This window comes from Alligator mississippiensis, chromosome 6, assembly GCF_030867095.1.
Source record: "Alligator mississippiensis isolate rAllMis1 chromosome 6, rAllMis1, whole genome shotgun sequence".
NCBI lineage: Eukaryota > Metazoa > Chordata > Crocodylia > Alligatoridae > Alligator > Alligator mississippiensis.
This window is the reverse complement of record NC_081829.1, coordinates 5360060-5373533: the sequence shown is the minus strand read 5'-3', so window position 1 is coordinate 5373533 and position 13474 is coordinate 5360060. Positions and strand designations below refer to the sequence as shown.

General features: G+C 48.7%; 2 protein-coding genes across 10 annotated transcripts in view; one reads left to right on the top strand and one right to left on the bottom strand.

Moving 5' to 3' along the window:
- The window catches only part of SYNC (syncoilin, intermediate filament protein), a 36744-nt gene that overhangs the window by 9013 nt on the left and 14257 nt on the right, over nucleotides 1-13474 (bottom strand). Inside the window, exon 1 of one of the 9 annotated variants that reach the window (XM_019498846.2) lies at nucleotides 8042-11882. The exons of 6 other annotated variants lie outside the window; for them this stretch is intronic. Coding sequence is in view for 2 of the 3 variants with exons in the window: in XM_006274791.4 (XP_006274853.1) it covers nucleotides 2573-2616 (44 nt within the window). In the remaining variant the exon portion in view is untranslated. 2 more of the 9 variants (XM_014611142.3, XM_006274791.4) reach the window with 2 other exon arrangements.
- Nucleotides 13234-13474, top strand: part of NHSL3 (NHS like 3) — a 50876-nt gene continuing 50635 nt past the window's right edge. The window contains exon 1 of the mRNA XM_019498841.2: nucleotides 13234-13295. Coding sequence (XP_019354386.2) covers nucleotides 13292-13295 — 4 coding nt within the window. The 5' untranslated portion in view covers nucleotides 13234-13291. The remainder of the gene's footprint in view (nucleotides 13296-13474) is intronic.

The following is a 13474-nucleotide window of genomic DNA, read 5'->3' as shown; positions in this document are numbered from 1 at the left end:
GCTGTTTGTCAGTTCAGCATGGAAGTTACTGTATTGGTTTCTATTAATGTGTAGGGCATGGTCTAACAACAGTTTTGCTTTGCTTTTTAAAGATGTTTGGCTTTGCCAAAGGCCAGAACAACCAAGCAAAACCTTTTAAATTACCTGGAATGAAGGAAGAGTTTTACTGCTATAATTTAAAAGACTCCCTGCAGTTCTGGTGATTCTCAGCATGACGACAGATGATAACATAGGATGGATAGCGTAAACCATTATACCTTGGAGGATCTGACTAGCAAGTGACTGTGATGCTGATATAAAACTACCTCCTAGACTACGCTGATGCTTATATTGTAAATACCAAGGTAGATATAACCTCTCCACTCGGGCCACTGGTAGCAAGAGAGTGTTTCTGATTCCTCTTTGCTATCTGGCATGGGGAAAAGGCCAAATGATTCTAATTCATTTGCTCACTGTTTTTTCACACTGCCTTTCAGCAGAAGAGGAGGAGATTCTCGGCGTTTGGGATTCTCTGGTCATGTGAACTTCTTAAAGCAAAGACAGAGTTACACTCCACTGAATTTTTGTTTATTTAAATAGGTGATGGCATTTGCTGCCAGTGGTTTGTTGTATTAAAATTCAGGCATCATACTTTTTCCTTTGTACATGGTGTGTGAGATGGAGCCAGCTGCTTTTAGAGATGTATGTGTTAGAAAAGCCTAAAAGCCTTTGTGTTTGTTAGGCAGTATCTGCTTTTTCTTTAGAATTAAAACTCCTGGGGTAGGAAATTTTTTTTTTTTTTTTTTTTTTTTGCTCTTTGGTCAGTGCCTAACAAAATGTCTAGCGTTAGCTGGAACCCTTAAGTCCAACACAATAATGTCTCACTCTGTGGTATTGCTTTTCAACTGCAGACCTCAAATGGGCTACAAAGGAAGAGAGTATTTACAGATGTGGAAACTGAGGCAGGAGGTGGGAAAGTGCCTTGCCCAAGGTCACGTGGCAGTTCAGTAGCAGAGGTAGGAATTAAACACAGGTCTCCTAAACCACAGCTGAATGCCCCCAATACTAGGCCACTGTGTTTATTTCCTGCTCCTTCCCCTTCCCTGCCTATGGACATTTTAACTGCTGCATTCAGTTTAAGTCTTTTATCTTGTTTTTAAGATAATTTATTATTCTGGCTGATGGGAAGTCAAATAAAGGCCTTTTACAAGTGCATATACACAAAACATTTGTCTACAAAATGTCAGATTGGCAGAAATGCATACTGCCAGGTTATAGATTTCCAGTGAAACTTGTCTGGTTTTCAGCAATGCTGACAGAGTCCTGGAGGGAGAGAATGTGCTGTCTGAATACACGTGGGCTCTCCAAGATGGCTGTGGGTGGGCTAAAACATTTTACACACAGCCGAGCACGTTCAGCTTTCCCGGAAGCAATGGTAGAGTCATCCCTTACCTCGCCTCTGCAGCTATGATCTAATTCATTCATCTGCTAATGCACCTTTTTGCTGTCAAAACTCTTCCATCATCACTAGTTTAAACTAATGTGCCCACTGGGTAGTGAAGAGAGAACAGTCTTCTGTTGTGAAAAGCCTTTTACGCTGTTTAAACAGATATATACGTTAGAATACGTTCAGGGGAGAAGCCAAAACCACACCCAGTTCGGAGCAGAGTTGGAGAGGAAGAGTGCTGAAGTCTTGATAGGCAGCGCACTTGCTGCCCGGAAGGATCTGACCAAATGTCTAGTCATTTCGAAATGCATTAGCATAGACTGGCAAATTAACGGCAAGTGGTTCACTCGTTAAAACAGTTGTAAGGCAAGAGAACGGGCAATTTTCACTGATACTCTCTCCTTTTCCAAATTAGGCAGCATTCTGAAATCATGACACATCCTAGCCTCAGAAGCAGCATGTCTGACTCTTACTTCTTAAGGGAGAAAGGGAACAATCTATGAAAATGTGAGGCAGCTCGTGACAGCCTTTTTCCGACTGATTTGCCTGCTTTGATACCCCTCTGCATATCTAGAACAGCAACTGGGAAATAATCCCTGCCACGCCTGCCCTGCTCTGGTGAGATTTCATCCTGAAACGGATCAACTGCCCAGCTCCGCAGCCTGCAGTCCCACCCTGGCAGAGCAGAGCTCCAGCACACTCCCTATGCCAGCCGCCTTCTTGTGAGCCTGGACATGCAGGTCTGCATTTCCACTTCATCCAAGGCACTTCCACCTGACAGGTAAGAAGTTCCTTCTTTACGGTCCAGTGGTGAAATACAGTACATCCCCCAGCACAGACCAGAGCCAAGCAAACCAGCTGGGAACCGGACTCATCTGGACTTGAGCACACAGTGCAAACGCAAACTCCCGGCAGATCTTGCAAACCTGTCAAATGAATGAAGCTGCTCCCTGAAGCTACTGTGCTGCCCTATATGCTGAATGGACCTGTTGTGTCCTCCGAGTGCATCCCAGCACAAAGGGCGGATGCTGTTTGAGGCTGCCAGACACCCTCCAAAGTGCTCAGCACATCACATCCACGCCCTCTCCCATCTGAACCCTGACAAGGGAAAAAGCCCAAACCCAGTTTGCAATCGTTAGTTCTTACCTTTCTCTCCAGGAGACCAGTTCCTCCTGCTCTGGACTGGACATGGGTTTAGCATGGGGGGGGGGGGTGTTTGTGTTATTAATAAACTGTGTTAGAAACCAGAGTCCTCTGGCCTCCAAGCAGTCTTCTCACTTATTTCCCCTGGACACCAGCTGCAATACCAGCTGCAGGCTGACACTGGATTCCTCCAATCCTGGTCAGAGAGGAGGAGGAGGAGGGCGGAGAAAGGCAAGCTGGCTCCTGGCTTCTGAGCATTTTTAGCAGGCGGAGAGTGACAGCTGCAGGGGCTGGGTCCTTCCAGCAGTCCAAGGCAGGTTAAAGGCCAGGCGGCTGGATCTAAAGCATGCCCATCTCTGGAAGGCATAGCTTAGATGAGGTCATGGCCGGAGCCTGCCTGCCAAAGGCCAAGGTCAAGCTCTGGGCTGCTCCCCTCTCATTTTTGCAAGTTTTTGGAGTAAGGTGGGGATTTTTCTTTGTGCAACCTTAAGCCTGCCCCTTCCCTGCCCTGATTGGGTTTTCTTCCCTGACTGGCAGAATGTTTTCACCATTCAGCCTGCTCTAGGCAAGAAATAGTTGCACTGAGAGGCGGCTCAGCCGCACAGGAGGAGGCGGATGCCTTAAAGAAATGTGTGGGGCCAGGCTGGGAGTGGACTGCAATCCTTTCTAATGGCATTGCAGAGCTTTTTGTCACCTCCCATCCCCTTCTGCTAATTGGAGCGGATGTCAGTAGAGCTTGAACTAAAACCAGCAGGCAACTGGTCAAAAAATGCTTAAGATTGCAAGTGTCAGGTTTCCAGGTTGTAGCCATATTAGTACAGTTCTGATAAGATTACAAGTGGCTTTTAAGGAAAAAGCAGTATCCTTTGGCTGTGGGTTCTGTTCTTACCTTTGCCACCCCCTCACTCGGGGAAGTCAGGTCGGGGAAATTTTCAAATGCACCGAAATGATTTTGGAGCCCAGGTCCCCCTGACTGAGGCACCTAAGTCACCTGCAAACTAGAATGGTTTCACCTTTACTTTTTTGATGGGCTTTGTAAAGCACTCTGATCCCTGGGTATGAAAGGGGATTGTGCAGATAGCAGTGGCTAATGTTACGATGAATATCAAGTTCTCTCCTCTCTGACATGCACTTGCTCTTGCCCTCTTTAGTGGAGAAAAAGGAATTTTTTAGTGTCTACGTTTGTTCAGTTCTGGGGTTCTTAGTTCTGCCTCACCTTAAACCTGTTTACCCAGTCCTGCTCTGAAAGTAACATCCTCTTGCACTTCTAAGATGAGAGGGGTCTGGTTGTTTTAAGACTCTTTTCTCAATATAGTCTCATAACATTCAGTGTCTGCATACAAAGGAGCTAGGGTAAAACAGAGTCTTTCCTAAAGCGTAGTTGCAGTAAGTGCAATAGAGAGATTGCAGCAGGGAGCCAAGCTGAGCTGGTTTGTGGCAGCCAGACTCTGAGGCCACTGCTGCCTTTCCTTTTCTTATCAGTAGTGGTAAATCATAAAGTTGGTGCTTAACCTAGAAGCTGCCAGTTCTTTCCTCTTACAAGCTCTTGAAAGGGCGTTGGCATTTTTCACTATACCAGCTGCAACAAGCTCAGAAGTGAAAGAGGATGCAGGCTGCATCCTCGCCATCGCTGCATAATTCTTGAAAATATAGAAATCACAGCAATCAACAGATTGCTCCATGGCTATTGTGGTACTAAGATGGCCAAAGCAAATCTGTAATGCTGATCTTGCCAGTTTGAAGACAGCTTTGTGACACCGTCATCAAAGGAGCTGAAACATATACCATAGGAAGCAGGCTTATCACAAGACATAAATAGCTGCTTGAAGAAGACACATCATATAGCAGAGTCTATAAGTGGGCAAGGCTGACCCTTGCATCTGTAACCCTGCCAGCTCTCGCCTGCTTTTGGACTAAGTCTTAAGGCAGGTTTTTTCAAGGCTCCGTCTCTCCTACAAGGAAGGGTTTTGTGGTATTCAGTGAGATGTTTGTGCCGATGACTTGACACTTCCTATATTTCTGTCGTCATGGCTAGGCATGTGCATTGTATTCACAGGCCTTACAGCAATGCAGAAGTGCCGAGTGTCTACATTTCACAAGCGCGCACGTTCTGTAAATCAAGCACTTATTGTTTGTGAGAGGAGGTAGGGAGGCAGACAAAGCTACTCTCTGACGATGAAATAAATCTTACTTTTGCTGTAGCACCACTGTCCATGCCCAGTCCTAGCTGCCTTCTCGGGGAGCTGCTCGCTGCCTCGGCTTATCTACCTAAGAACTGCCAAGCAACATACGCCCCAACTTTGAAGCATTCATAAATGTCAGTCTAGTCCTAAATGCCAGCTCCACCAGGCTCACTAATCCTCACTGGGCCAAACATTAGTGTGAGGATCGTGTTACCTATCCCTCGATTGCCTTTACGCTTCTGAAATGAGGGCAAAAATAACTGTCTTTGCCCATCTCCCAGACTTGCCAACATAAGCACTGAAAGAAACACAGCTTTAAAAGGAACTGAAGGATTGTTTTAATCCTTTTTTTTTAGTACAATCTGCCCTTTTCTTTCCACAAATGACACTATAGCAGAGGAATGTTGTTAACTTGAACAAGTTGTGCGTGTATAAATATATACCTACATCTATTTGAAGCTGCCAGGGGAAGAAAACCTGTGGGTCATGCTGTGCCGGGTAGAGCAGAGCCTTGTATGGGATGAAATAAAAAAGGTTATTTTGCCGTGCCAGTGGCACACCTCTTTCTGACTTAGCTCTCAAGTATGGCAGGGAAAAGGGGATAAAATCTGTGAGAGTTCAGCTGCTCTTTGGTGCTGGTAACGGAGTAAGTTTGCAGCTCTGCCCCTGCTGAGGTTCTGTTTTGTGGACATAGCTAGGCAACAGTCAGCTAGGGTGTCACCAGGAGGGGAAGGGGCATTGCATATGATATGCCCAAGGCTGCTAATACAATGCAGCTTGTTAGAGTAACTCCAGAGCAGAGGCCTCTGAAACAACGTGACCCATGTTATAGCTGCAGAGAAATCGCAGCTCTTTCTGGATCTGGTTAAGTAAGGCTCTCCGTGTCACCTTGGTTGGTGATGAAGTTAATTTAGGCCTGAAGATTGGGTGGGTTCTTGTTTCTATGGATCGGTCTGAAAAACGCCCTTTCGCATGTGTGAACTGGAATCGTCCATCTGGACTTTGCTCCTGCAAACAGAACCCGCGAGGTGCTTATCAGGAATGTTGTTGAAACCCCAAAGGAGAAAATCAAACACATGAGCATATTTAAAAGGCTAAATGTTCCAGGTATTTAAAAAAAAAAAAAAAATTGCTGTCTCCTGTTGCCCCCCTTGCTCTCTAGTCGTTGCAGAGTTCTCTGGTTTGAACCCAGCAAGCTGCTAAAAATAGCTAACCAAGGCCGAGAGCAAAAATTACATTTAGGTCATTCTCTTTGTATTGCACGCCCACTCTCAAGTGTTTTTGGAGTTTACAGTTTTTTTCCTTCAGATGATCTCTTCCCCCCTCACTCTCCACACATGTGATATTTTTCAATCCAGTAGGTTATGGGCTTGAGCTCACTGTGGTGTTAACTCAAGGTATAGCTCCAGTGCTGCTCCTTGCCCAGCTCCCATCCACACAGGCAGATCTTCAGTATGAATGAAAGGTGTTTAAGCCCGGCCTGTCAGAAGGTTTGGTTTGTAGCTGGAGTGTTGCTGACCATTATGTCAAAAGTACAGTGGAGACGCAGCTACCCTGTGCTGTCAGCCCAGTCACTTTGCAGCTGGTGTGTTGTTTTGCAGCGTGACCACTTGAACTAAGCTAACTCAAGAGGAGACCTCAAGTGCAGATAACGTGAGATAACTATACAGGAAAAAAGAGCCCAAAGCGTTATTCTACAGGAATCGCCCCCCTCCCCAGGTCTCTTTCCTGCTCTGTTTCACTATGCTGTAAAAACACTTAAGCGTGAAGCCACCAAGATATGTAGGCACTGGACTCCTGTCTAATGCCATTGGAGTTTGAGGCTCCCAAATACCCTGATGGATCTGAGCTTTTGTGTGTGCGTGCCTCAGTACTTACCTCGTAAATATTGAGCCATGTACCATACCGGTACGTTGAGAAGTTTAGTTATTGTCCCTGCTCTCTTCCCTGGGCTCATTTGTCAGCACTGTTCACACAAAGGTATTCTGCCTGTGTTCCCCTCCAGTGTGTTCCTGTCTCCGCTTAAGTTCATGTTCTTTGCTTCTTGCATTTGTCCATAGCTTGAAGGCTTTTGCAGGACGTGGCCTGCCTTCTCCTCCGAGAATTTCATATGCACTCACTTCAGTGAATTCCTCCCAAAGCTTATCCACTCTCGTTGATGCCCTTTGTGCTCCCCTCTGCAGTGGCTCCACTTCCGTGCTCTGCTTTCCCTGCTTTTTCAGAAGTGCAGAGGTTTCTCGAGGAGCTCTCTGTGATCCCTCATGCTGATCCAGGGTCATCTCCTGTCTCTGAATGTAGCCTACTGTTGCTTTTGATCTTTTACTGCATTCACACCCCATGTCAAAGGTTTTAGGATTGCGTCTGCCACTCCCAGGTTCTTCTTCAACTCAGCGTTTATAGAGTGCTGTCTGCGGCCTTGTTATTTCCCTTCCTGCGTTGTATCATTTCAGTGTGGATTTCTGCCCTGCTCCCCTACACAATCCAAATTGCTCTGAATTGACTGAACTCCTCTTTCCTACAGCAGGCTTTCCCCCCTCCCAGCTTTACCATCAGCACATTCTGTCAGCCAATTGCATTTTCCTTCTTCCAGGTCATTAAACAAAATTGATCCTGTTTACTGATTCCCATGGCTCTCTGCTTGCTAGCTCCCACCTTCCCCAACTGCTTCCATGTGCCAGACCCCTGGGTGGTTGATGGCCAAGCCCGTTCCTTCTGCACACAAACAGCAGACTGCACGAACTGTTCTTGTCGAGTAGTCTTGTGCACGGTGTTGTCTTCAAAAATATCCTTGAAAAACAAGGGAGAGGCTATGCACCGCTTCCTCCTCCTGAGTCTTCCAGGTTTCTTTTCAGAACTTTCTCTCTCTCTCTCGCTTTCTGATCTTTTTCTGAATTCAGCTGACCTGTTTTTATCCTGTTAATGCTTTCCCTATCACACCAGTTGCTGAAATTAAACTTACTCTTTGCTCTTGTGCATTTTCCAACCACTTAATTCCATTCCTATGCCCTTTCCAATCCTCCTGTGTTGCACAAAACTCTCCCTAAAAACTTTTTCACCCTTATCTTGGTTTTCATTGCTGGAGAGAATCTGTTGCCCCAGGGGAGATGATAATTTTGTCTTTGAACACTTTCCATTTCTCCCTTTTGTCTTTCCCTTCCATTGTTTCAGCCTGCTATTCCCAATACACCCTGCATTCCTCACTATCATTTTAACTGCATTTTGATAAACCCATCAAACCAAGCACTGTTCTCATGCACATACGTGAATACAAGGCTCAGTTATACAATACCTGCACTTGGGCAGAGAGGTTGTGGTGATTTTAAATTATATTCTTCGTGTTCTGGGTCCCTGCAAGAGTCTGTCCCTGTGGGGAGCTACAGAAATCCTGGGACTGATGGTAATTTATGGTCTTACAGTGTCAGGGGCTGGGAGCCGTGCCTTCAGGTTGGTTTGACATCAGCTGTCCCCTTTACCTGATGGTAGAAACAGGGCCTGCTTTAACTGAGAACTAGAGTCCATGTCACACAGCTTGCAAACGGCTGCGCTCTGTGCTTGCTTGTTTTCCCCATAGTTTAGTCCTAAGCTCAGGCTTCCACGCTGTGCCGTTCTCCGCCTTCGAGTAGTTCAGCACCCTTGGACACTTGCATCTGATTCTGCTGGGAAAATGTGAATCATCGCTCTAGCCCTGTGTGGTTTTCCAGACGACACCACACGTTTGGGAAGGATTGGCGAAAGGTTCTCTCTTTCTATGTGCGAGGTTTCCCTTCTCTTCAGCTCCCTGCACAGTAAGGTCCTCTACAAGCTAGGTCTCTTCCAGTTTTGGCAGTGCTCGGTGGAGCTTGTCATGCTGGTGAAGTAGGAGTGGAGAGACGTGATTTACTGGGATGCTCTTGCTGAAGTTTAAATGCCTCCCTTTGGCCGCTAGAGGCCACCAAGAAAGTGAGTTATGCTCCTGATTTCCCTGGCTTCTCCTAAAGCTTTCTCAGCAGATGCGTGTCTCAGTTGGTTACACTTGCATACCTGGGCAGGAGGCAGGTTTAATATTACCCAGGGTTTTACTTCCAGTGATTGCAATGAGAAATGCAGTGCAGGGCCTGGCTCTTTCTTGTTTTTCAGTTAAAAATTACATAGGCTTTAGCTGATCACTGATGACCTCCATTCTTTCTCCCTTTGAACAGCACACACTGCTGCTTCCACCTGGGCCCAAATCTTCAGGCTCAGCAGACAGACATCCCAAAGTGCTCCTGGCAGTCATCCAGAGAGGCCCTTTCAGCCCTGGCTGTGTTGCATCTCAAGTGCCATGGGGCTTTCCACACAAATGGGCTTTATTCCACTCTCTGGTCATCTAGAGTAGTAAATATGAATGAGGCATCTTAGGACTAGAACAAACCGGCACTGCCAAGAAACAGCGTTCAGGGGCTGGAATGCGGTCTAATGATTACACCAGACAGCCTGGGAAGCTGGACACCTGGGTTCTGTTTCCCCCTCTAAGGGTTTTCTACAACATCAGAAAGCGTGCCTGTGGCTGTGGTATCTCTGCCACTGGAAGTGTTTAAGTGCAGGCTCAACAAGCATTTATCTAGGATAGTTTAGACAGGGATGATCCTGCCTTGAGCAGAGGGTTAGATGAGGTGACCTTCTGAGGTCGCGTCTGGCCTTGTTGTCCTATGATATTCTCATTTATTGTCCTTCTAGCTAAGTGCTCTATTCCCGGCTCCGCCACTGACTTGTTGGCTGGCCTTGCAGCCCCTTTCTGTGCCTCAGTTTCCCCAGCTGTAAGAAGGGGACAGTCGATTGCACATGTTTTGGGATTACAGACAGGAACAGGAGAGGTGCTGTAGATGAGCACTGCACCTTCATTGCTAGAGGAGAATGCCCCGTCTACTGAATCAACCCACAGCAGCCCTGCCGGGAAGAATTGCTCTCCTCCCACTGGCTTCCTTCCTCACAACTCCTGCAGTGACACAGCTGGTTCTCCTGCATCTCATCAGTCCTGCTGGGGGAATCTGGCTCTGATCGGAGAGGAGTGGCTGTTGGCAAACAAACATATTAAACAAAAACCGACTGTTAGGCTGCAGCAGCATGCTCCTGGCGGATTCAAAGCCCACGCAGCGGAGCTGCCTGCAAAAGTCTCACTGGGCATCAGGAAGGGGCTGACTTTGCTCTACTTGGATGAAGTCTTACCTCTTCTCTCTCTTCATTTGTTCCTCCCTTTGGAGCTAATGTAGCAGAGGGGCTAACCACAGAAAACCAACCGTGGCACCCTGGAAAGAGAGACTCCGATCCCAGGATGAAGGGGAGAGAAGGTGGGAGCAAGACAAGTGCACCTTCTGGCTTGGCAGGGAAAGGGGCATGTTTCTTTTATTCTAGAGGAAACAGGTTCTGGGAGGTCACAAAACATCTCGAGCCATCACATTTCCTTTCTTCTTTGCATAAAAGGGCCGTGCTCAGGGCTGAATGCTCTATTACTGGCCTTTCCAGCAGGAAGCAGGAAGCATGGTCCAGTGGTTAGGGCACCAACACAGGGCACAGATGACCCCTGTTTAATTTCAAACTCTGCTGTGGAATTCCTGGGTGACCTTGGGCAAATCACTTAATGTCTCTCTGTCTCCATCCTTCTGTAAAACAGGGGTAAAGGCACTTCCATGCCTCACAGGGTGAGGAAGACAAATGCATGACAGATGCTGATTCCATACTGATGAGCCAGTAATACCTGAGCTAGTTGGAGCCCCGGTATGAAGAGGTCAAAGCATGGGTTCCATTAAGGCCTGGCCTGTGCATGTAAGATAAAATCCTATGGCTTAGGGGGTTATTTTTACCTATATAGATACTCCAGCAAAAGCCCTCATGTATCCACAGTTATACTTGTTTAAAGATATAATTTCTGCCCATCTCATTTGTTCTGATGTGCAGTCATTTATTTCCTGACCTGGATTATGCTATGCTGCTGTAAGGACTTTTATACTGACATCATTGCATGCAAACTAAGAGGGTATTTGCTGCTTCAGTTGTTGGTCCAGTTAGAGCCAGCTGACTTTCCAGTCCAGACAGGGTCATTCTCCCACAGTAGCAGCCTCCGCCCCTTGGAGTTCCCAGCTCTACTGGTCCCCATCCTCTGTCAGGGGGAGTCCCTCTCCACGATACTGTCATTTCTCCTAGAAAGAAGCTGCGTGAGTGCAGCTGCTCCCATCCCAGCTTGCTGTAGCAGTGCTGGGCATGGCAGGAACGGCTCTAGTCCCTTCAGTCTCAGAGTCTCCCCGCAGAAGTTGGTGTAGGAAACACTGTCAGTGTTACTAGCTGTGGGGACCTGGCCCTTGGGGCTAGAATGGTCTATCCTCACTGAAATGTCAACCCAAGCCCCAGCAAAGTAGCCAGCAGTGGAGGGAGAGGTCTTGAACACAACATGCTGGAAAGCAGCCCTGTGAGCATGGGAGAAGCTGGAGGGAGCTAATCCAGAGACGGCTGGCAAAGCGCACGCCTGGGGGGAGATAACTTTGGGAGATCACTTTGGGAGATCAGATGAGAGGAAAAAGCTCTCCTCTCAAGGCAGGCAGGTGGGCTCTACAGAGGAAGGAGAAACTTAGCATTGCACTGGCTTCCATACATCCCCCCAGCTGTAGCCAGTAGTGTTGCTTGGCTGGCGTTCCCAGGAGCCGCTGCCACTATGCTAGGATATTGGCTTTTTGTATCTTCCTGTCTGACGCTCACAGGGCACTGCTGGGGGAAACTCGCAGCCTTGGAGCCAGGCCCGGCACTCACAGGGCACTGGTGGGAGGAAGTTCACAGCCCAGGATCCTTGCCCGGCCCTGACGGGATGCAGCTGTGAGGGAGCTGGGGTCCCGGCTGGCACGATTCAAAGGTGACGGTGCTGGAGCATAACCAACCAGTTCCATTAAGCAGCTGTCAGCAGCAGTCTCCTGAGCTCAGCAGGTTCCCTGCAGCAGCCACATGAATCTTAGGCTCCGTTCCCCTTGAATAATGCCGATAGCATCCCGAGTCCTGCCTGCAGCCTGCCCACTGACTGCCTAGCCTGGCATGAGCCGCCCAGCAGCCTCGCACGATAAATTCCTTTCAGCCTCCATCTTGGGCACGTCAGGTTGAAAAACACCTGGCAAGAGCGTGCTGTCACATGGGCGGGCGAGCGCCGGGGAGGGCGGGGTGCCTGGATCCCATATTTCCCACCCTCCTTGCACTCGCTGCCAGGCCTGCTCTGCAATCTGCCCGGGAGACGGCAGTCTGGTGGGAAAGCCGGTTCCCAGCAGCTGTGTGAGCAAATGACGGGAGGGTGGGGCGTACACAGAGCGAGAGTGTTTCCTGGGGGGCTGCCAGCACAGATAGCAGCAAAGTGGGCAGAGTCAAGGCCTCCAGCCGGCACAGGTCCTTTCATCTCTGGGGAGAGCGCACGTTGGCACTGGGGAGCTGGGAGCGAGCGGAGGGGGAAGGCCCAGCTGACAGGTCGATACAGAGGCACCATACCCCAATCACAAGTTCTTCTGGAGCAAGGGCAGCCCCTCCAGCACTCCTCCCTGCCCCCCACGCCTGGCTAATGCTGCTCTTGCTGGGCTCGCGTTGCTATAAATTGCTGTAAATAAACCGGTGATGGCTGTGGGGAAGTCCTCAGGACCGATGGATACTGCGAAAGGTCTCAGACTGTCCAGCCTGCCCTGTAGTGCGACCGTGAACAAATCCATTCTCTGCCCTTCACTTCCCCATCTGTAAAAGGGGAATAAGGGTAGTGACCTCCGTACCAGACGTGCTGGGATTGATGGCTGGTCAGTGCTGTATAGGCCCTGAGTGTTGTTAATATGACAGTAGCAAGTGAGCAGCTCCCTTTTCACTCCCTATCAGCTGTCCCCCTCCTCTTTGCCACTGCTTAGCCCCAGCCTCTGTCCCACCACGTATACCAGCTCCTGACCTGCTCTCCCATTCTGACCCCCTGTCCTCTCATGCCATTCACTGTTGCCTGATCCTCCCCTCTCTGCCATTTGCTGCTGCCCAGTCCCCACCTCCCTTCCTGTCCAACCTCATTATAGCCTTATCCTTCTGCCCCGTGAGAGCGATTTATGACCCATGGCTTCTAGCAAAGGAATGATGCCTTAAAGGGCAAAACCCTCATTAGCCCGGGAAGCACACCTGCAACTGAGTCTTCCTCACGCCCAGAGAGCTCTGGTTATTTGCACACGGTTCTGCTGGATTTCCTGGCATGTTGGACACCACAGCTCGACAGGTTGGGCAGATTTCGAGCAGCTGTAACAGCAGCTTCCTCCAGGAGGGATGCTGTGCAGGATGGTGTTGATGTGATGGGTCACTGCTCTGCTGGTCCTGCTCTCTTTCAGCAAGTGGTGCTGTGGGTGCGTGGTGCAAGACCTCCTAATGCTGGAGAGTTTGCCGAAGCAGGATCCCGCTGTGAAATGGTGCAGGTGGACTCTGGTGAGGTCCAAGGGCTATTGCTGTCTGGGATAAGAAGCCAAGGGTCAAGACTGAAACCAGCTGTAGGAAAGGACCGGGTGTCCAGTCCTCCTACAGAGCGGAAAAGAAAATGGGTGAGGTGTTCCTGAGGGCACTTGAATGAAGTTTCCACTTGGTACATATGCTGCAGCCATGACACATCTGCACGTGAGCCCTCTGCCTGCAAATACTTTCCGTCTCCAGTAACCAGGATGTGTCCTCAGTTTGTAACTAAAAACACAGGCCTTTCCTCTTGATCACAGCACCTTAGCAC